The sequence below is a fragment of the Hyla sarda genome, chromosome 2 (assembly GCF_029499605.1).
Source record: "Hyla sarda isolate aHylSar1 chromosome 2, aHylSar1.hap1, whole genome shotgun sequence".
Classification (NCBI taxonomy): domain Eukaryota; kingdom Metazoa; phylum Chordata; class Amphibia; order Anura; family Hylidae; genus Hyla; species Hyla sarda.
Genome location: NC_079190.1, coordinates 101,230,018 through 101,254,156, shown reverse-complemented (window position 1 = coordinate 101,254,156; position 24,139 = coordinate 101,230,018). Strand labels below are relative to the sequence as shown.

The 24,139-nt window shown below is 45.3% G+C and overlaps 2 protein-coding genes across 3 annotated transcripts in view; one reads left to right on the top strand and one right to left on the bottom strand.

The window, feature by feature from the left end:
* The window catches only part of ATF1 (activating transcription factor 1), a 36,705-nt gene extending 31,766 nt beyond the window's left edge, over positions 1-4,939 (top strand). For both annotated transcript variants that reach the window (XM_056562703.1, XM_056562704.1), the window contains exons 4-8: positions 70-170; positions 1,660-1,772; positions 1,900-2,076; positions 2,162-2,321; positions 4,743-4,939. In XM_056562703.1, coding sequence (XP_056418678.1) covers positions 70-170; positions 1,660-1,772; positions 1,900-2,076; positions 2,162-2,321; positions 4,743-4,887 — 696 coding nt within the window. In that variant the 3' untranslated portion in view covers positions 4,888-4,939. The remainder of the gene's footprint in view (positions 1-69; positions 171-1,659; positions 1,773-1,899; positions 2,077-2,161; positions 2,322-4,742) is intronic.
* A 1,941-nt stretch (positions 4,940-6,880) lies between these two features.
* The window catches only part of TMPRSS12 (transmembrane serine protease 12), a 46,938-nt gene continuing 29,679 nt past the window's right edge, over positions 6,881-24,139 (bottom strand). The window contains exon 6 of the mRNA XM_056562702.1: positions 6,881-9,241. Coding sequence (XP_056418677.1) covers positions 8,972-9,241 — 270 coding nt within the window. The 3' untranslated portion in view covers positions 6,881-8,971. The remainder of the gene's footprint in view (positions 9,242-24,139) is intronic.

The following is a 24,139-nucleotide window of genomic DNA, read 5'->3' as shown; positions in this document are numbered from 1 at the left end:
CTTTTATATACCATATTGTCTAGACACTGATATGTAACAAATTGTTGCTTTTATTTTTATTTTTTTCAGGCATCATCGCTATCAGATAGTGAAGACTCTCAGGACTCCTCCGACAGCATTGATTCCTCCAGGAAGGCGCGTGGTATTTTAGCTCGTCGACCTTCCTATAGGTAAGTAAAAGTAGCTAGGTGGGTAGAACCTTTGGTCCTCCCCTTGTGTAAAATGGGTGTTTACATTGTATTGTCAATTGTGTATTTACTGGATATACTTATAGATTAACTAATACAGTGCTGTGGTCTCTTCCTACTACTGTATTGCAGTGTACTGTCAAATTGCTCATCACCTACTACATGTAGAGCACAAATTATACTACCAACAAAGTGATAGCCACAGTGATGTAACCACAATCGGTTCACTTGACCAATCCTCACAAACAAACTGAACCAATTGTGTAAAATCTTATTGTTTATTGAACATATATAAAAAATAAAATTAGATAGAATATCGGAATAAAGGCACTGAGGGTGACAAAAACAGATGACTGGAGATGGTAGAGGTGGCACAGTAATACATGGAGTATGGGGAAAGAAAATGAGTACACCTAGATTAACTCTCTCAGAAATCAAGCAAACAAAGGTTACATATGAAAAAGGATAATACCATGGGATGAAACAGAGAGGTGATCATAACCAATGGAACATCATATAGGCTAGCAGCTGTAATAGAACAGAAAAACCCGCTAAAAGATATGACTACCCACCATGCAAGTTACCACCTACCAGCTCCAACCCCAAGGTACGTTTCGCGTTGTGCTTCGTCAGGGGGCGTGAAGCACAATGCGAAATGTACGTTGGGGTCGGAGCTGGTAGGTGGTAACTTGCATGGTGGGTAGTCATATCTTTTAGCTGGTTTTTCTGTTCTATTACAGGTGCTAGCCTATATGATGTTCCTTTGGTTATGATCTCCTCTCTGTTTCATCACATGGTATTATCCTTTTTCATATGTAACCTTTGTTTGCTTGATTTCTGAGAGAGTTAATCTAGGTGTACTCATTTTCTTTCCCCGTACTCCATGTATTTTTTAGTTTTCTGCTCAACCAGATTTACAGACTGGGAAGGGGCGTTACCCAGCAGGCGTGTACATCATCTGAATTCATAAAAGTGAGAACTTCCTCACTCTGTTACACACAGCCCAGAGCAGTTTAGTGTGAGATGAGCTATGATTGGCTAAGGCTGCGCACACACCCCCTCAGCACTCCAGACTGCATTTCCCGATCTTGGATATCTGCCAGGCCAGCAGGAGTCCAAAGTCTGTGCAAGAGATGGGGGGGGAAATGTGCACTGGACAAGTGGGGAGACACCTAGTGGCAGCTTTTTTAAACACAAATAAAACATATAGTTTTTTTTTTTTTTTTAAACATAGTAGATTAGAAAGATTTTTTTATTTACCATAAGAAGTGTAATAGCAAAAATGAGTTTTAATGACTGTGCCCATTTAATGTTTGACTTGCATGTATGCCAGATGTTATGAAGGGGCTTATTTGCAATCGCAAATGTTTTCTTGAAACTGCATAATTTTAAGCAATAAACACTTACAAATGCAGATTTACTACGATTAATCATTATCTATGATAGTAATGTTTCTGTTCTATTTTTAAAGGCAAATCTTGAAAGATCTCTCTTCTGATGACACTGGAAAGCGAAATGAGGAAGCTGGAGCATCTGGTACACCTACAACCACCACAATATACCAGACCAGCAGTGGACAGTATGGTGAGTCCCAGCATGGTGCAGAATTGTCTGGGTGCTATTGGTGTAGGGTAGTCCTATCCATTATTCCTTCAGTTTGGAAGTATGCAATATGATTTATGTATATATTTACACCCTTTTTCCCTTCTAGTTACCATTGGTCCTAATGGAACCTTCCAGCTTGCTGGAACAGATGCAATGCAAGGATTACAGACATTAGCAATGGCCAATGCTAGTAGCAACCAGCAAGGCACAACTATACTACAGTATGCACAGACATCAGATGGCCAGCAAATTCTTGTACCCAGTAACCAAGTGGTTGTACAGAGTAAGTACTTGGAGATTTAGTATAGTATCCAGAGTTATGATTTCATTATCTAAATGGCATAATGGCAATTCCATGTCTGTTTCAGCTGCTTCAGGAGATATGCAGACTTATCAGATCCGTACCACTTCAACCACCACCTCACTACCACAGACTGTGGTCATGACCTCACCCGTAACGCTGACTTGTCCCCCTACAAAGTCAGATGACCCACAACTGAAGCGCGAAATTAGATTAATGAAAAACAGGTAAGAGGTGTTCGAATGCTACATGAATAAAAGGAAAGAATTGTTCTCAGACCTTTATTGCATGTAACCTGTTATACGGGGATGCTATATGATCATGAGCTATGGCCCAGATATACTAAACACTTTCCTCTAAAACAGTGTTTCCCAACCAGGGCACCTCGGGCTGTTGCAAAACTACAACTCCCAGAATGGCCGGACAGCCTTCGGCTGTCCGGGCATGCTGGGAGTTGTAGTTTTGCAACAGCTGGAGGCACCCTGGTTGGGAGACACTGCTCTAAAAGACCAGCAGTGTTTCTTTTCTTGATAGTCTCACCAGTAGCAAACACCAGCAATATCATCCAAAGTAAACTAAGTGTGACCCCATGACTGAAAAGATCAGCTCTCGGCCAAACAACTATTTTGCTGTACTAGCCAGTGAGGGCACTGTATGGCGCATAAATACTGTGTGACTGTTGCATTCAGAATAAATGTGCAAGTAGAGCAAAGAATCTGCATCAAATTTTCCAGTAATGTGTACCTTCATTAAAACTTACTTTTGACATGTCACACAGACATGACAAAAGATGAGACCGGTCAAGGGCCACAGTGCTGAGCCGCTGTCCAATGATAAGTTCTAGCCAGGTGAAGTGTGTTGGCAGCGCGCTTCCCTCGCTAGCACTGCAGACCAACATTTCATGCACTAAAACCCTTTCTGGAATGATGCAATGAGGACAGCACAAATAAAAATGTGGTACAAACTCTTTAAAGATTGACAAGAATCTGTTAAAACTGATACACCTTCTAGAAGGCCTGAAAGTGCCGTAAACTTCCTGCAAAGCCTGACACTTGGAGTGTGAATTAAGCAGGAAAGGCTGGGAGGTGAGAGGAGGCAGTGTGAATACACTTGCAGTGGCATGTATCCTCCCTGGCTTGACCCGCTCCTGTCATGGCGCCCTGTACGTGAATTAAGCGGGGAGGAGGCATGCTGATCTCCAACTGTTTGGCCTGGGTTTGAAAAACAGTGATTAAAGGGTACTCTGGAGGAAAAAAAACGTTTCTAATAAATTGGTGTCAGGTATTTATACCGATTTTGTATTACTTCCATGTATAAGCTTTCCAGTACAGATCAGCTGTGGAGGAAGTTGTGTAGTTCTTTCTAGTCTGAACCACTGCTCTGTGCTGACACATCTGTCTGTGTCAGGAACTGTCCGGAGAAGAAGAGGTTTGCTTCGGACAGAGGTGTCTGCAGAGAGCACGGTGTTCAGACTGGAAAGAAATACACAACTACTTTTGGAGCATACAGCAGCCAATGTCATTAAAAACAACTTTTGATGTGTTGATTATTATTATTATTATTTTTTTTTTTTTTTTTTATCCAGCTGAACAGTAAGGCTGGGTGCACATCACGTTTTTGCCATACTGTTTTCAATCCGTTTTTCTAAAGAAAACCGTATTGCCAAAAAACGGATGGAACAGTATGGGAAAAGTAAACCGTATGCGTTTTTAAACATTATACTGTTTTTAAAAGTGCATACAGTTCAGTCCGTTTTTATAGAAAAAAAACCTCATAGGTTTTTTTAAAAATTTTGTCCATTTTTAATCGGAGGGGTGTTGGGTGGGGACTTAAGGATGCAAATGCGCATGTGCAAAGTAAAAACCGTATACGTTTTCCTGTATGGAACCATATACATGTGCGTTTCCCATTGACGTCCATGTTAAAAAACGTATGCGGTTGCAGTACGGTTTTTAAACCGGAGACAAAATCGTGGTTGACCGCATACGTTTTTTAACATGGACATCAATGGGAAAAGCACATGTATACGGTTTTTACTTTGCACATGCGCATTTGCATCCTAAAGTCCCCACCCAAGACCCCTCCCATAAAAAATGGACAACATTTTAAAAAACGTATGGTTTTTTTTTCCCCTATTAAAACGGACGGAACTGTATGCACTTTTAAAAACAGTATACAGTTTAAAACGCATACGGTTTACTTTTTCCCATACTGTTCCATCGGTTTTTTGGCCATACGGTTTTCTTTAGAAAAACTGATTGAAAACAGTATGGCAAAAACATGATGTGAACCCAGCCTAAGAAAGGTTAACCGATATTAATGCTTTAAAACTAATTCTGTTTACCTTTCTGGTACTAGTTGATTAATATTTTCCTCTGGGGTACTCCTTTTAAAGCTGGAAGAATTGTTGTTCCCTCTACCCTGGTGTGCGTAAGGACAGATTTACTATATTCTGTACTTTTTTTTTTTTTAACACTGTATTGTACTCGCATTGTAGTTTGCCGGAAGGTAAAGGAACACAATTTAAAGACCACTACCCTGCAGAGTATGTGCAAACACAAGCAGACCTTGGAGGGACCATGTGGCTTAGACTCAGTATTGAGTAGTGTATGGTGTGTTGCTTACATTAACATGTCTCTCACTTTTAGGGAGGCCGCCAGAGAATGCCGGAGAAAGAAGAAAGAATATGTCAAATGCTTGGAAAACAGAGTGGCTGTTCTTGAAAATCAGAACAAAACATTAATTGAAGAGCTAAAGACTTTAAAAGATCTGTACTGCCATAAAGCAGTGTAAATCAGTTTTCGTACTTGTACACAAGTTTTAGAGAAGTTTTTTTTTTTCTTTTATACCAAAATTTTCTAAATTTTACAAGAGGCCACAGATGACTCCTTTTTTTACCTAGTTTTCACACGCTATTAAATAGATATTGACCTACGACATGCCACCATATGTTAAATGTTTGAGCATCTGATGAATGTTACTTGTAAGCGGAATATACCGGTATTGCAATGGTTCTATAGAAGTCATTAGGAAGGATCCCATTCGCTTTCAGGCCAGTCTGTGGTTCTCTAAACAATTGACTGAAACGTCTGATCCAGTCACTGGCATATAATGTTGGGACTTTGGGTCCCAGGCTTCTAAAGCCATGGTGGTGCCAGGCTCTGCTGGTAATAACACAATTCTTAAATGTTCTTGAGAGAACAGAGATTTCACAGTGAAATGTATTTTCATATGTAACTTTTTTTTTTATTTTATTCCAGGTATATTTTTATGTAATTTGTATGTACATATTTGACCTCCTTTCATTTACTTACAATTACAGGTTAAGGCTTATTTTGCTCAGAAAAGGTATAATTTTTACAGTAAAATGCTTCTATCAGCAGGTAATAGTATAATTATGTTGTTTGTGGTGATTACTTTATAATATATCCATCATGGTTTAAAGGGGAGTTTCTGACTTTTATTCTTAATAAAATATCCAGAACATGCTAAGAATTGGTCCAGTTTACTAAAGGTTAGTTTTGGAGTTGGCCTGGAATAAATGGAAAAAAAAGTTATGACATGTGTTCTGATATTTGGCTATTAGCTGTGATTCACATTTCTATAAATAAATGATGTGTGATTATTTACTTAATGTCTATGTGCATACGTCTGTCTGTTGTAAATCATGCATTTTTTTTTCTGTAAGCAAAAGAAAGGGTTCATGAAATCATGTAAAGGCTGCTCGCCCTCCCACTCACAGTCAGACCTCATTCGCACAAGTGTAGTGTAGACAATTATTCACACAACTATATTTGGTATGTTTTACAACATGTAGTTTGTGCTACGTTGACTATTTAATACTTTATTTCCCTGTAGTAAAAAAAGCCACACACTTTTATTCTGATCCATAGCTAGGTCTGGGTACGGTAGAGCTTTAAGGGGTAATTCACTGGCCAGCGTTCAGAACTTAATGTTCTGAACGCTGTTTTCGTGATGCCACAGCCATGCCCCCTCAATGCCAGTTTATGGGATGGGGCGTGACGCCCCCTCCCATAGACTTGCATTGAGGGGGCGTGGCGGTGACATCACTAGGAGCATGGCCGACCCCCGCAGCACAAAAATAGTGTTCGGAACATTAAGTTCCGAACGCTGGCTAGTGGAGTACCCCTTTAAAGCAAAACGGACATAAAAATGGGTTATGCATAGTCGTACTACAGGTCCGCATGTACCTGTTTTAAAAGATTTTTTTTTAATTTTTATTCTGCATGTTTTTGTTAGATTAAATAGTGGTGACGAGGTAGTACACACAGATATTTACAACACTTCACTTGCTCCTCTCTACTATGCTATGAAAGTGCACTGGGCCAAACAGACTGGCACTGTGCTGGGGGACGATTTACAGTACACTACTATAGATTTGTGGAGGGTAAAGAGGGACAGTGTAAATTTTCTGGAGCGGGAAGAAGTCTCATAGATTGCATGCACACAACCCAGTCTCTCACTCAGTTGTCCTGTGTCTGATCCTAGAGACAAAATTCCCCTGACAGCAGATTGCAGGAAATGGAAGCACCTAGTGGCCACTTTACAGTTTTTATTCAGGCATAATGAGTCATTTTTGCTAAATGAAGAAGTGATTTAGGCTGCATTCACACCTCGTTTTTACGTTACGGGTGCCTGATCGGGCTGGGGGATGGGCAAACCGGGCTCTCCCGTACCCCAGCTGGACCAGCGCTGAAATCACTTACATTAGTGAGCCGACCGGAGTCACCGTTTGACTCCGGTCGGCTCACTAATGTAAGTGATTTCAGCGCTGGTCCAGCTGGGGTACGGGAGAGCCCCGTTTGCCCAGCCCATCAGGCACCCGTAACGTAAAAACAAGATGTGAATGCAGCCTTAGAAAAATGTTAGGAATCATATGGTAGGAAGCTGTTTGACATAACAGTGACCATTTTAGTCAATACCAAGGTATTTAAACTTGCTTATGTGAATGAGGTGTAAGTGACAACCAGATTCAAGGAGGTTGTTTTGTTAATTGTAAATAAAGCTGATTTTAAGCCTTTCTGCTCCTAGTATACTTTCTGCAGGGATTCCGTTCTCATAAGGAGACTTGGAAGTCCTCAGCTTCATGGGATGTACTGTTTGTTAACCTATATATTAGCGTCTATGTGTAAATTTCTTCCAGGCCTTGCTCTAGAGCAGTGTTTCCCAACCCAGTCCTCAAGGCACACCAACATTCCCGGTTTTTTCAGTTACTCCATTGGAATAGCACAGGGAAAAATTAAAATCCTGGACTGTTGGTGTGCCTTGAGGACTGGGTTGGGAAACACTGCTCTAGAAACATTGTATAGTCCTCAAGATCTTCTGGTAGCAGAATCGGTGCAGTGTGTAGATTACATATTTGCAAGTGTTCATTTTAATAAACTTTATTGACTTTAAAGCGGATAGCAACTACAGAAAACAATTCAATTCCTTTGTGCAATCATGAACTAATATCCTAAACAAGTGAATTTATAGATTAATAGTTAACACTGTTATGTTTTATTTTTCTTATTCTTTCATGTGCAAAACTTGATAAAAACAAAACAAACAAAAAAACTTGTGAAACCAGAACTAACATGTCTTTGCTGTGTCTTTGCATCTCAGCACTTTAACAATAAAATCTATTGCAGGTTTATAATGAGTTCTGTTTTAGGCATATTTTCCAGCAGTTGTTTGTGTTAACCAGAACTATTTATATAGAAGCCCATCTCCTATAATAATTGGTAAGTTGGGCACTGCATGAGGAACCCAAAGTATTATGGGGGGCCCTGGACTCGGAAGCTGAACCTTATTTCTTCTAGTCCTGAGCTCCATCTTTCTTATCCCCCCTTATCTTTAGAAAAAAAATCTCCCTGGAATACCTCTTTAAATTATGAAAAGTAAAAAAAAACAAAAAAAAACTTAAACCAATTGTGGGAAATAAGTAATCACCTTAAAGGACAACTGCAGCGGCATTACACTTTTCCCCTATCCACAGGATAGGGGATAAGTGTTTGATCGCGGGGGGAGTTTGACTGCCCTACCCCCCCCCCCTCCCGATCTCCCTAACGGGGCGCCGCCATGAGCGCTCATGGTGACGTAGCGTCGACCTAGAGGTCAACGGTGACGCCCTGTCTCCTCCCCCGTCCCCATACAGTTCTATGGGTGAGACAGGGAGGCACGAACACTGCCTCCCCGCCTCTCCCATAGAGATGTATGGAGGAGGCGTGTCGGCCGCAACGTCATGCTGCGGCTGGCATGCCCCCTGCAAGGGAGAGCCGCTGCCCCGTACAGGAGATCGCCGGGGGCCCCAGCGTTCGGACCCCCCGCGATCAAACACTTATCCCCTATCTTGAGGAGAGGATAGGGGATAAGTGTTTGTAACGCTGCAGATGTCCTTTAAGGCTAAGTTTCCACTTGGTTTTTTTTCTGGCAGTTTTTGGAGATCTGCCACTGCAGTTTTTGAGCCAAAGCCAGAAGTGGATCCATAAGGGAGGAGAAGTGTAAGTCCTTCCTTTAGAAGTCCTATTCCTTTTGAATACACTCACACTGTAGTGGCAGTTTTCCAAAAACTGCCAGAAAAAATCCAAGTGGAAACTTAGCCTTTCCTTGTCGTCACCTTCATTGTTGCCTGAATAATTAGTCATGGGGCGGTCCCCAGAGGCTTCTGCCTGCCCTGCCTTGAGTGATTTGTTCGAGCGGCATGAAAGTGATAAGTCTCCTTTAAAAGGAACCGGTCAATGGCTTTAGTAACAACACTTGCATTAAGAGAGCTATTTACCTACTATATAGGGGTGGTGGGACATTAGGAAGGTTACAGCTGATGCCAGCTCCTTCTTCTAAGGTGTCTGGTCAGTTTACCTCGTGCATATTTATTTTACATCAATGATAAAACGGCTAATGTTCCAATCACATTCATAACACAAATCATGACCGCACTTCCCAAACCTCTTGTACCATGGATCCCACCATCTATATGATTTGCAATATTCTTCATTTGCATTACCATCCAGTTATAATTTTTCACTTGTGTGTAGACTCCAGGATAATGGGCTTCAGCACAGCCATAGCCAAAGCTTGTGATCCCAAACTGGTAAAAGCTTGCATGCTCTGCTATATAACAGACAAAAGGTCCTCCACTATCTCCCTAAAAAAAAGTACATTGAAAGGATAGTTATGTTTCCCCCCAATGACTGGTTACCTAACGAAACTAAAGAAGTGTTCTTAGTCACTGACAGCAAGACAATGTCTTGAGAATGGTCAGAGATAACTTTTTATTTATACACCTATTTAGGTTTTCATGAATAAAACCAGGAAATGGTTTCCCAGCTGTGTCTTCTACAGGTAACCAGTTGATATAAGAAGCAGTCTCTTAAAGGGAGTGCTCCTAATCTCAACGTGTTACCTTTATAAAATACACCTATCCACAGAACCAATCTATCAGATTATTTCTTTGCCAGTGGGCAGTATTAAGATCAACTAAGCATTGGTTTTGTTTTTACCCCTCCCCCCTCATATAATGCACACTCTTCATCATATTCCTACAGTGCCATCTGGTTCACTCCAGTACAGCTGCATTTGTGGGTTTCATTTCTGTAACTGGGTCATGTGATCACCAGCCTGAGCCATAAAAAAAAAAAAAATTAGTGTTTAATATGTCAGAAAGTGGTCTTTCCTGGGTCAGCTGACTTTCTGTGAACTACAGGATGACATCTTGACCTACCAAATACCTCCTAGCAGCTCACAGACCCCTCCTATCCCAGCTCTATGCTGTTGCTCTGCCATGAGATCAGGTGTATGCTGACATCAGTCAGCGAAGTTACTCAGTAGCTTTCTCATTAACGTCTTCTTTTTATTTTGGTTTCAAAACTTCACAAATGGTAGCGATAACTAGAGATGAGCGAACTTACAGTAAATTCGATTCGTCACGAACTTCTCGGCTTGGCAGTTGCTGACTTTTCCTGCATAAATTAGTTCAGCTTTCAGGTGCTCCGGTGGGCTGGAAAAGGTGGATACAGTCCTAGGAGACTCCTTCCTAGGACTGTATCCACCTTTTCCAGCCCACCGGAGCACCTGAAAGCTGAACTAATTTATGCAGGAAAATCATCAACTGCCGAGCCGAGAAGTTCGTGACGAATCGAATTTACTGTAAGTTCGCTCATCTCTAGCGATAACTTAGCCATGAGCACAGGTAGGACAGGTCAGGTGATAGATATAGGGCATAGCAATATTCCTCTTAACTCTTTCAGCGCATGAAATTCAACAATGCTTAAACATTTACAATCCCATTAGCCTATCTCCAGTTTACAGGGTGGGCCATTTATATGGATACACCTTAATAAAATGTAAATGGTTGGCGATATTAACTTCCTGTTTGTGGCACATTAGTATATGTGAGGGGGGAAACTTTTCAACATTGGTGGTGACCGTGGCGGCCATTTTGAAGTCGGACATTTTTAATCCAACTTTTGTTTTTTCAATAGGAAGAGGGTCATGTGACACATCAAACTTATTGGGAATTTCACAAGAAAAACAAAGCTGTGCTTGGTTTTAACATAACTTTATCGGCTCCATTGGGGGACACAGACCTTGGGTATATGCTGCTGTCTCTAGGAGGCTTGACACTATTGTAACCAAAAAGTCTGCTCCTCCCAGCAGGATATACCCGCCTCCAAGCCACTGAGCTAATCAGTTTTAGCTTAGTGTCTTAAGGAGGTGGACACTGGTCTTGTGTTCTCCAGACCAGGTCTCATATTGTTTTTTATCTTTTACGTTTAGGGAATGTGTTTTTCCTTTTTCTTTCTGTTTTCAGGTGGGGACTCAGGAACTGCGGTTCACTGTTTCCCCATTGCGAGAGGTGGCAGACATCTTGGATGTACTGTTAACCCCCTCTCGCCAGCGGTCAGCGCTTTGGGTTGTACCTCATGGGTCCGGGTCCCCCTACCTCCCTGTTTGCCTCGCTATGAGCTTGACTTGCTGCAGGGACAATGCTGACTGAAGACTACATTCTGAAGACTTCTTTAGGTAAGTTCTTCAGCATAGGTATTTTTCTTTCCCTAGGTCTTGCAACAGCTGGAGACCCTTGTTTTTGGACCTATCCTTACTGAAGCTGGGGCTGGCCGTGGGATACTTTAGTCTTCCTGAAGGGTGATTGTGTTTTATTATATGGGGGAGCAGTGGATCTAAGGGGCAGTGTTTTCACAGTAAGGGGCACTTTATTGGTCAGTGTGTGTGACATGTATGTACTCTGCGACGATGTGCACCGTTTTACTTTCACCTTCGGCAGCCGCGGCTGCCGACGGCACGTCGCCCACTCTGTTCCCCGGGCGCATAGGAGCTCACTACAGGCGGCGTGTGCGCTCGGGGTCCAGAACGGGCGCCATTACTAAGTCCCGCTGTATTTCTTCGGTGGCCTGGCGGATGTTAGCTCCGCCCACCAGGCCGCATAAACCCTTCAGCAGCGTGAAATGAGCTGCCAATCAGCGCCGTGCGCGCGTTTGGGGCCGTGCAGGGGCCAATCACAGCGCCCTTGCCTCTGACCCGGCCTCTTCCTCCTATTGGCCGGCATTTTTTCTCTTTCCTCACTGCCACGGTGCAGAGTTCTTCTCTCAGCAGCTGCCTTGGGACACAGACTTGGGTGAGACTGTTCATTTTTTTGCTATGTCCGTGTCCAGAACTGTTCCTCCCTCAAAGCAGATATCGGGAATATTAGTTACCCATTACGCTTGTAAAAACTGCTCTGCAAAAATGCCAGGTTCTGCTGAACCCAATTGTTCTGCCTGCTCCACTCCTCCCCCAGACCCCCCTGCTATTTCTAACCCAGGTGCTCCTTCAGACCCGGTGGGTTCTGCCGCCCCTCCAGCCTGGGTTTCCTCCCTCTCCCAGTCTATATCCGACTTGGCACAGGTCTCCCGTTCTGTGGTGATGGCCTTGGAGAGGTCTACCCTTCAACGGCCCTCTAGAAGGTCCCGTTCCCCTTCTCCCTATGCTTCACATAAGCGTAATAGGGGAGTTTCCTCTGACTCATCCCTTGAGTCTTCTGGTAGACACGGGCATTCCACTCGCAGGTCTCGCCCAACCGCTTCTTCAGGCCACACGCGTCACTCTTCCAGAGGACGTTCCCATGGTCACCGCTCTGGCTCTCCTGAGCCACGTACCAGGTCGGAGTCTCCCTCTTCTAGGGCCACCTCCACTTGTTCGCACTCTCCTAGAGAACTGGCGGACGAGGTTTCCAATTCGGCATCCGATTCAGATGACCGTTCGGACTCAGTGGACACTGTGAACTCATTGGTTATGGCCATAAGAGACATAGAGACAAGAGAGAGAATTTGCCTCCCTTCCGAGGGATCGTTTTTTTCAGTCCCGTGCTCCCCGATCTCCCTCGCTTGCGAGGGAATTTTGGGAGGCTCTTCAGTCCCTTCTCATCCAAGGTGTCATTGTCCCGGTTCCTTCAAGGGAACGCTTTCAGGGTTTCTATTCCAATCTTTTCGTGGTTCCCAAGAAAAACGGTTCTGTGCGGCCAATCCTGGACCTCAAACGTCTCAACCAACATCTTCTTATCCGCCATTTCCGAATGGAATCTCTCCGTTCGGTGGTGGAGTCTATGGATCAAGGGAAGTTTCTTTCCTCGGTGGACATCAAGGATGCCTACCTCCACGTTCCAATTTTTTCCGGACACCAGCGGTACCTCCGCTTTGCGGTTCCGGAAGGTCATTATCAATTTGTGGCTCTCCCCTTCGGTCTGGCCACAGCACAACGAGTCCTTACCAAGATTCTGGCGCCTGTGATAGCTCTGTTATGGTCAAGAGGGGTATCAGTGATACCCTACTTGGACGACCTCCTCATCAAGGTGTCCACCAGAGCCCAGGCTCTGGAGAATGTGAGCCTCACTCTTCAGACCTTATGTCGCTTTGGGTGGATGGTCAACCGAGACAAGTCAGTTCTCTCCCCCACCCAGTCTCTGGTCGTCTTGGGGCTTCAGTTCGGCTCGAATTCGCCTCCTGCCGGGCAAACGTCTGGCCCTCTTGTCGGGAATCCGCTCCCTTCGGATACCATCCCCGGTCACTATCCGTACTTGCATGGAAGTCCTGGGTCGGATGGTGGCAGCCATGGAGGCCGTACCCTTTGCCCAGTTTCATTACCGTCCTTTTCAGCTGGCGATTCTTGCCCGGTGGGACAGGTCTGCTCACTCTCTCGATCGCAAGATTGTTCTCCCTCTCTGGACCCGTCGGTCTCTGCACTGGTGGCTCCGCTCCCCCCTTCTTCTTCAGGGGCGTTCGTTCCTTCCCCCCCCTGGCAGGCGGTCACGACAGATGCCAGTCTGTCGGGCTGGGGGGGGGGGGGGGTGTTTTCAGGGATCAGACGGTTCAAGGCCTCTGTCCTCCCCAAGAAGCCCTTCTATCCATCTTTCCAAAAACATCCTGGAACTGAGGGCGATTTATCTTTGTCTGAAGCATTGGGAGTCCCTGCTTCAGGGCCACCCTGTCCGTGTCCAGTCTGACAACGCCACGGCTGTGGCGTACATCAATCGGCAGGGCGGCACTCGCAGATCAGCAGCCATGTCCGAGGTGACAAGGATCCTCCTTTGGGCGGAACAAGAAGTTCCAGCCATTTTGGCGATTCACATTCCGAGAGTGCTCAATTGGGAAGCGGATTTCCTCAATTAGTCCTCAGCCAACCCCGGAGAGTGGTCTCTTCTTCCGGAGGTGTTCGCACAGATCTGCAACTCTTGGGAACCCCAGACGTGGATCTCTTTGCTTCTCGACACAACCGGAAAATTCACATGTTTGTGTCAAAGTCCAGGGACCCCCTGGCTCTAGCCGTGGATGCCCTAGTAATTCCATGGTCAGGCTTTGTCGTGCCCTACCTGTTCCCTCCTCTCCCCCTCCTTCCCAGGGTTCAGACTGGCCTCGAAGGGCATGGTACGCCGACGTGGTCTGGCTTCTGGACGACGTTCCGTTCAGTCTTCCACTTCATCCAGACCTACTGTCACAGGGTCCCCTTTGCCACCCCAATTTACAGTCGCTGCATTTGACGGCGTGTCGGTTGAGACCGCGGTTCTAAGGGCCCGTGGCTTCTATTCACAGGTAATTCGCACCATGCTCAGGGCTCGCAAGCCCTCCTCTGGGAAAATTTATCACCGTAACTGGCAGGCTTACTTTCGTTGGTGCGAAACTCAGTCCTTTTCTCCAGTTACCTTTTCCGTTCCCCGTCTCTTCTCCTTTTTGCAGTCGGGGTTGGAACAAGGGCTGGCTCTCAGCTCCCTTAAGGGTCAGGTTTCGGCCCTTTCCATTCTCTTTCAGCGTCCTCTGGCTTCCAATTCGCATGTCCGGACCTTCCTTCAGGGCATGGCACACGCTGTCCCCCCTTACCGGTCCCCTTCTCCCCCTCGGGACTTGAACTTAGTTCTAGGCGCTCTCCAGGACGCACCTTTTGAGCCTCTTAGGGAGGTTCCCCTTCGCCTCCTATCCTGGAAGGTGGCTTTTCTTATAGCTATTACTTCCATTAGGAGAGTATCTGAACTGGCAGCTCTCTCCTGCCGTTCTCCTTTCCTGATAGTTCATCAGGACAAGGTTGTTTTCCGGCCAGATCCGTCTTTCTTACCTAAGGTCGTTTCGGCTTTTCATCTCAACGAGGACATCCTCCTTCTGTCCTTTTGTCCCGATCCTTCTCATCCCAGGGAGCGCTTGCTCCACAAATTGGATGTGGTACGGGCTGTTCGGATTTATCTTTCTGTCACCTCTTCCTTTCGTCAGTGCGATTCTTTTTTCGTCCTTATGGAAGGTCGTCGGAAGGGACAGCCTGCTTCCAAGGCCACCATTTCTCTGTGGATCCAATGTGCTATTTCGGAAGCTTACCGCTGCAAGGGGAAGATCCCACTCTTCAGGGTTTTGGCTCATTCCACCCGCTCTGTGGGAGCATCCTGGGCTCTCCGAAACAAGGCCTCAGCCTCGCAGATCTGTAAAGCGGCCACCTGGTCGTCTTTGCACACTTTTTCGAGATTCTACCAGGTTCATACCTTCGCATCGGCTGATGCTAGTCTGGGCCGTAAAGTGTTGCAGGCGGCGGTAGTGGTACAGCCGACTGCCTGACCTTTTTTTCTCTGCCCACCCAAGGGACGGCTTTGGTATGTCCCAAGGTCTGTGTCCCCCAATGGAGCCAATAGAGAAAAGATTTTTTTTAGACTTACCGTAAAATCTGTTTCTTGAAGGATCCATTGGGGGCACAGCTCCCGCCCTTTTCTGGGGTTCCTATTCGGTTATCTGTCCGAGGGAGTGTTCAGTTAATTTTTCTTCTGGTTCTCAGACAGTTCATGTTTTTTTTTTTTTTCCTTTGACCTGTCTGTCTCCTCCTATTGCTCTGGGACTAAAACTGAATTGCTCAGTGGCCTGGAGGCGGGTATATCTTGCTGGGAGGAGCCGACTTTTTGGTTACCATAGTGTCAAGCCTCCTAGAGACAGCAGCATATACCCAAGGTTTGTGTCCTCCAATGGATCCTTCGAGAAAGAGATTTTACGGTAAGTCTAAAAAATCTCCTTTTATTCTTTCATGAGTTATTTACAAGTTTCTGACCACTTATAAAATGTGTTTAATGTGCTGCCCATTGTGTTGGATTGTCAATGCAACCCTCTTCTCCCACTCTTCACACACTGATAGCAACTAGCGATGAGCAAACTTACAGTAAATTCGATTCGTCACGAACTTCCCGGCTCGGCAGTTGATGACTTATCCTGCATAAATTAGTTCAGCTTTCAGGTGCTCCGGTGGGCTGGAAAAGGTGGATACAGTCCTAAGAAAGAGTCTCCTAGGACTGTATCCACCTTTTCCAGCCCACGGGAGCACCTGAAAGCTGAACTCATTTATGCAGCATAAGTAATCAACTGCCGAGCTGAGAAGTTCGTGACTAATCAAATTTACTGTAAGTTCGCTCATCTCTAATAGCAACACCACAGGAGCAATGCTAGCACAGGCTTCCAGTATCCGTAGTTTCAGGTGCTGCAGAATGGGCAAAACAAAAATTGGAACAGGGCCCTCAGTTTACGCAGATTTTGTTCAGTGATGAGGCAAACTTTTATGTTAATGGTGAAGTTAACAAACAAAACCACTGCTATTGGTCTGACACTAACCCACATTGGACAGATCCCTCCAAGACTGTTGGAACACAAAAATTTATGGTATGGTGGGGTATATGGGGTACAAAGATAGTGGGGCCATTCTTCATCAATGGAAACCTCAAGGCAACTGGATATGCGAAATCGCTACATGATGATGTGTTTCACTCTTTATGCACTGAAGCTGGCACGTTCCCTGAGTTTTTCCAGCAAGATGGTTCACCACCACATTATGGGTGTCAGGTCTGAGCATTCCTAGATGAACAGTTTCCTGGAAAGTGGATTGGTCGTCATGGGCCAGTTGAATGGCCCCCAAGGTCTCCCGATCTGACCCCCTTAGACTTTTATCTTTGGGGTCATCTGAAGGCAATTGTCTATGCTGTGAAGATACGAGATGTGCAGCACCTGAAACTACGGATACTGGAAGCCTGTGCTAGCATTTCTCCTGCGGTGTTGCTATCAGTGTGTGAAGAGTGGGAGAAGAGGGTTGCATTGACAATCCAACACAATGGGCAGCACATTGAACACATTTTATAAGTGGTCAAAAATGTGTAAATAACGCATGAAAGAATAAAGTTATGTTAAAACCAAGCACATCGTTGTTTTTCTTGTGACATTCCCAATAAGTTTGTGTCACATGAACCTCTTCCTACTGAAAAAACAAAAGTTGGATTCAAAATGGCTGCCATGGTCACCACCCATCTTGAAAAGTTTCCACCCTGACATATGCTAATGTGCCACAAACAGGAAGTTAAAGGACAAGTCTCACAGTAAAAAATTGTTCAGCTTTTAGTGCAGAAGGTAAAGTTATATAGGTTTGTAAATCACTTCCATTACCAATGCTGCTTAGAAACAAGCTTTTTCTGCATTCTTCTGTCTGACAGGAAATTCAGCTGTTCCAGGTTTTCATGACTTTCGACCTCCTATTCAGGCTGTTATCAGCTGCATCCCTGGGGCCGTGACGTGACAATTACCCAGAAAACCCCTGTGCTGCAGAGAGCTCCCTGTGCTCGGCCTTAGTCCCTCCCATCTGATGAATATTCACACTGTCCTCCCTCTGTTCTGCAGTGATTGACTGAGCAGCACTGCCTATATGCCGGCTGATTCAGATCATAGCAGCCCCAGCAAACAGACTGATTCTCTCCCCTCTCCTTGCTAATGTTTTTACACTGAGAACGGAGGAGAGGGGGGAGGGGAGGGAGCTGCCAGCGTAGACCTGTCACACTGAGAATGGAGGGGAGGGAGAGCAGGAGAGTAGAGCTGTCACACTGAGCACTGGGGAGAGAGGAGTGCAGGGCAGAGGAGGGGGGAGGTGATTGTGCCACTGTAAAGCTGTTTCACTGAGAGGAGGAGGGGGAGGGAGTGATTTTACAGTGTAAAACTGCAGCTTCAATTCCAGGGTCCCTCTCTCTGAGCACTGAGATTAGTTTGTTTTCTCGTGGCCACCCTGCTGTATAGGGCTATGATTGGAGCTGAGTGTTATGTGGGAGTGAGCTAGCAGAGCGGTGGGAGTGACTAACATAAGTTAGGGGTGGTAACAAGTTCAGAGCAGGAAATGTGAGCAGTGCATGCAGGGAAATGTAGTCTTTGAGATCACAGGGATAGCCACCATAACCAGGAAGTAACTGGAATTTATGAGCTGAATAGCCGGTGAATTGGGGGCGGAAAAAAAATCACAAACATGTCAGAGAGGTGGTAGGTGAATATACAATGGAATAGCTGGGTATTTTTTTTTTCTTTGCTGCATGGGATATCTTCTTTAATATCACCAACCATTCCCATTTTATTAAGGTGTATCCATATAAATGGCCCACCCTGTATACTTAGAGAAAAACCTTAAAACTACATGCCTCATTCAAACCTTTCGGTTCCATAGATTCTAACTCCGTGATCCAATATGTCTCATGGCGCAGTAAGTTCCTTTTATTATCTTCCTTATTCCTTCTCAGTTCCACATTTTCAATTACAGTGGTCCCTCAACATATGATGGTATTTCGTTCCAAACGAACCATCGTTTGTCGAATCCATCGTATGTTGAGGGATTCGGGCAATGTAAAGTATAGGAAGCTGTACTCACCTGTCCCTGCCGCTCGCGATGGTGACCCCGGTCCTCTGCTGGGCTCTCCTGGTCTTCTCCGGTCCTCCGCTGTCTTCCGCAAGGCCTTACTGGGCCTGCGTAGCGACGTCATTACGCCGCTGCGTACGCCATTCCTATTGGATGACGTGCGCAGCAGCGTATTGACGTCACCGGAGAGGACCAGCGCTGGACCCGGAGGGCACCCCCGGAGCATCGTGGAGGGGTAAGTAATACTTACCGCACCACACAGGGAACATTAATCTGCTATCCGGCAGCAGCTTAAGCATTTTGCGCTGCTGGATAGCACTTAATGCGATGGCCCCGACATAAAAAAGCATCGTATGTCGATGCTGACATCGACATGCGATGGCCTCTGAGAGGCTATTGTATGTCGATTTGATCATATGTTGGGGCCATCGTAGGTCGGGGGGGTCACTGCACTTGCCACCTGAGATCTGATACTACATTCCCGTTACTTTTGAAGTGCAGTGCTACATTAGTTTCTCCGTATTGAGTTTCTACTTCGGTTATGATGTCACTTTGCAGATACCTTCGAATCACTGACTTATGTTCACCTATAATTTTTATCTGCCATGCTGTTTGCCCAACGTATATTTTACCACAAGGGCATTTAAGACGGTATATGACATTCATGCTCAAACAGGAGTCGTAAGATTTAATCTGTATTTCATGACCTTATGTAGGGTGATATGTAGAATCCCCTTTCACTATACCATTACATTGTGTACAAGTGAGGCATGGATAGGTGACTCTCTTTTTTTGCTGCCAAAAAAAGTCTGTTTACCTTGCCACATCACTTCTAATTGGCCTCCTAATGATTTTCCTTTTTTAAAGACGAACATGGGGAGGGGGGGGGGGGGGGGTGTTTAAATAGCTTCCCATATTTTGGGTGAGATGATAGCAGTTTCCAATATTTTTTTAATAGTACATTGCACCATACCTGATCTTTTGTCATGCCAGCTTATGTACATTATGCGTTCTGTATTGCATTTTCTTTCCACGCCTTTTTTTCTCTCCTATACATTGCTCTCGAATTTTTACCTATTTCTTCACCAATACCCCTCACCTCTTTATTACTATAACTTTTTTTTTTATATCATACAGGGATTAGGTGCACTACTGTGGTAGATGTAACAGTGACATTGGCTAACCCTCAACACTGATGTTAAAGTACAGTGGTCAATCAACATACGATGGTAATTCGTTCCAAACGACCCATCGTTTGTCGAATCCATCGTATGTTGAGGGATCCGTGCAATGTAAAGTATAGGAAGCTGTACTCACCTGTCCCCGCCGCTCAGGACCAGGTCCTCACCGCTCCCGATGCTGTCCCAGGGGCTCCTGATGCTGTCCCGCTGCTCCGGTGTCTTCTTCGCGATCCTCCGGCATCTTCCCTATCTTCTGCAGGGTCCGGGCCTCGCTTTCTGGTGACATTATTACGCTGCTGCGCCGGCGCGGCGTGCATAGTGACGTAATAACGACGCCTGAAAGCGAGACCCGGACCCTGGAGAAGATGCGCAAGACACCGGAGGATCACGAAGTGGACCCGGAGCAGCGGGAATAGGTAAGCGAACCTGCCAGGGATGCTTAAACTGCTATCCGACAGCAGCTTAAAGGAGTAGTCCAGTGGTGATTCAGTGGTGAGCAACTTATCCCCTATCCTAAGGATAGGGGATAAGTTGCAGATCGCGGGGGGTCCGACCGCTGGGGCCCCCTGCGATCTCCTGTACGGAGCCCCGACAGCCCGCGGGAAGGGGGCGTGTCGACCTCCGCACGAGGCGGCGGCCGACACGCCCCCTCAATACAACTCTATGGCAGAGCCGAAGCGCTGCCTTCGGCAATCTCCGGCTCTGCCATAGAGATGTATTGAGGGGGCGTGTCGGCCGCCGCCTCGTGCGGGGGTCGACACCCGCTATCTCGGCGGAGAGCCGGGGCCCCGTACAGAGAGATCGCAGGGGGCCCCAGCGGTCGGACCCCCCGCGATCTCAAACTTATCCCCTATCCTTAGGATAGGGGATAAGTTTTTCACCACTGGACTACCCCTTTAAGCATTTTGCGCTGTCGGATAGCAGTTAATGCGATGGCCCCGACATATAAAAGCATCGTATGTCGATGCTGACATCGACATGCGATGGCCTCTGAGAGGCCATCGTATGTCGATTTTATCATATGTCAGGGCCATCGTAGGTCGGGGGGTTACTGTTTATCCTTATATGAAGGACATAACTGAGCCCGCACACCAACGCCAAGGTTTCTCAAGTGGCATGGGACCTAGCACTAACCTACCTGTGCCTGATAAGCAAAACCAGGGGCCAGTGGGCAATTACGACTGCATTAGGTCCGACTCACAGCTTGCTCCCAGTTACCTCCAGTGTGAACTGGGCAAACATACAATGGGAGGAGGGAGGCAGACTATAAGCTCCACCTAAGTGGCTGAGTATGTATGCCGGCCTTACAGGTGAACCTGAATGCAGCCTAGAGTGGTAATAAAGGTGCATAAAATGTGGAGTTTTACATCTCCAAGTATAAGACTTAAATAATGAAACGGGGCTTGTAGTCTGCCTCCCTCCTCCAATTGTATGTGTGCCCAGTTTACACTGGAGGTAACTGGGAGCAAGCTATGAGTCGGACCTAATGCTGCCGTAATTGCCCACTGGCCCCTGGTTTTGATTATCAGGCACAGGTAGGTTAGTGCTAGGTCCCGTGCCACTTGAGAAACCTTGGCGTTGGTGTGCAGGCTCAGGTATGTCCTTCATATAAGGATATACTGGCTAATGTCTCAATTTTAACATCAGTGTTGAGGGTTAGCCAATGTCATTGTTTACATCTACCACAGTAGTGCACCTAATCCCTGTATGTTATTATTCTAATTGTTACACATCCACACCGTTTATCTGTTGTAGGATGTTAATGTGGCACTTGTAGTCTTGTTGCAGGCATCCTCCATTGTATGCATTTTTATGCTGGGGATTGCCCTTAGCAACGGACCACAAGGGCAGGATCTGCTCCCCCAGTATATATGCACAACCGCATGTGGGGTTGAGCACTAGTGTTGAGCAGCATAGGCCATATTCGAATTTGCGAATATATGGACGAATATTCGTCATATATTCGCAACATTCGCATATTCGGAATATTCTCGTTTTATTTTCGCATATGTGAAAATTCGCGTATGCGAAAAATTAACATGTGAAAATTAGCATATACAAAAATTAGCACATGCGAAAATTTGCATATTCTAATTTTCGCATATGCGAAAATTCGCACGCCAGTCTCGCACAGTAGTATTAGAACCTTCATTACACCACACAAGCTGGAAGCAGAGAGGGATGATCACTGTGATGTGTACTGTGAAAAAAAAACAAAAAACAAATATTCGTCGTAATTACGAATATATAGTGCTATATTCGCGAATATTCGCGAATATGTGATATTCGCAAATAAAATTCGCATTGCGAATATTTGAGAGCAACACTATTGAGCACCTCCTACCTGCCAGTTGAGACATCTCTATTTTTCGTTATTTACAACTTTTTTTTTTTTTTTTACAATTTTTTTCGGATTTTACTCTTCTTCTTTTCGTATTCAAAATCATTACTAGATACAGTAAATGTTGGCACCCCTGAAATTTTTCTAGTAGATGAAGTATTTCTCACAGAAAAGGATTGCAGTAACACATGTTTTGCTATACACATGTTTATTCCCTTTGTGTGTATTGGAACTAAACAAAAAAAGGGAGGGAAAAAAAGTAAATTGGACATAATGTCACACCAAACTCCAAAAATGTGCTGGACAAAATTGTCACCCTTTAAAAATTGTGGAAAAATAAGATTTTTTCAAGCGTGTGAGGCTCCTTTAAACTGACCTGGGGCAAGTAACAGGTATGGGCAATATTAAAATCACACCTGAAAGCAGATAAAAAGGAGAGAAGTTCTCGCCCCATTTCCCTCATAAATTAGGATATGAAAATCTTTACGTCCATTCTAGCCCGTAGATTAAATTTTCTCCTCCCTTATTTGATCCATAGGGACCAGGTAGGGTTCATATTAGGACGCCAAGCCCCTGATAATATTCGAAAAGTACTGGATGTCATCCATTGGGCCTCTACTACGTCTACCCCCCTGACCTTGTTGAGTCTTGACATAGAAAAGGCCTTCGACACAATATCGTGGTCCTACCTATTTGGAGTGCTCAAAACTATGGGCTTCTCTGGCCCCTTTCTGGCAGCCCTGAAATGCCTCTACTCTACCCCACAGGCTTATTTGAAGCTTCCAACCTCCTCCCCTTCCCCTATAGTTATTGAGCGAGGTATTCGCCAGGAGTGCCCTCTATCCCCAGCGCTTTTGGCTATGGAACCCCTGGCGAGTATCCTTCGTAGTGACCCGAATGTTTCAGGCGTGTCTATAGCCAACTCGGTCTATAAAGTTAATTTGTTCGTGGATGATTTATTACTCACCTTTACTAAACCTCTCCTATCCCTTCCAAATGTATTTTCAGTTTTAGATAAATTTTCTGCCATCTCGGGCCTGGTGATTAATAGGAACAAATCAGAGATATTGTTCTGCAACACCCCTCAATCGATACAATATCTGATACGTCTCAACTTTGCTCTTAAACCTTCCTCTTTTACCTTTCCTACCTTGGTATTTCTCTTCCTGCTCATCTTTCTTCTCTATACAGGCTTAACTATCCCCCGCTTTTCAAAACTATTAGGGCTGATCTAGCATGCTGGAATTTGCCACATATATTGTGGCTGGGTCGTCTCCACTCGGTCAAGATGGTGATCTTACCTCGTCTCTATTTCTTTAGGACACTTCCCATCTCTCTCCCATTAGCTAATCTTAAGGCACTCCAGGCTGACCTGTTTAGATTTATCTGGCATGACTCCCATCCCAGAATCCCCCGTTCAGTTATGTATTATCACAAGAGAGTTGGGGGACTTTCGGTCCCCAACATCTTGAAATGTTACAGGGCGGCATGCATAGCTCAGTTTCTAATTTGTAATGTTGGTCATTCTGGACCTAGGTGGGTTGCTCTTGAAAATGACTTACTAGCTCCGTACACTCTATGCTCCCTCATGTGGTCACCAGGTTCAATCTGCTCTTTACTTCCCTCCTCTGCTCTACTCTCACGCTATTCTCTTCTTCTATGGCGCTTGGTCAGATTTAAGCTCAAGCTCCAATCTCCTCTTTCCCCTGCTATGCCTCTCTTTCGTAACCCTTCCTTTCTGACAGGTATTTCCCCCTCAACTTTTAGTTGGTGGATTGATAATACATTTACAACTATTAATCGATTTTTGGTGAGGGGTAGGCTTATACACAAAGACACCTTTGTGTCACAGTTCGGACCCCCATCCTCTGAACTTTTCAGACTTTCCCAAATCTTTTCCTTTCTTTCCTCCTTACTACATGCTTCCTCCCCCATCGCCCCTACTCCCTTGGAAGCGATGGCTCTGTACAGTATACACCTGCTCGCCCTGGGGCACTATCTCTTCTCTTTTCCCTCCTCAATAGCCCACCTGCTAATGGTAAGTTGAAGTTTATGTCTCAGTGGGAGGACGACCTCCAGATATCCATGTCTCTAGCCGATTGGCATACTTGTTGTTCTCAACTTAGTAAGGGCAGTTGGCAGGTTTCCCTCACTGAAACTGCCTTAAAAATCTTACACCGTACCTATTATGTACTAACACGATTACATGCTGTCTAGCCAGAGGTCTCTCCCGTGTTTTCGAGGCTGTCCAGAGGCGGGGTCCATGCTCCATATGGTCTTGCCCATTTGTCTCGGCTTTCTGGGGTGGAGTCATGGATCTTGTCTCGTTGGTTCTAGACACAAGATT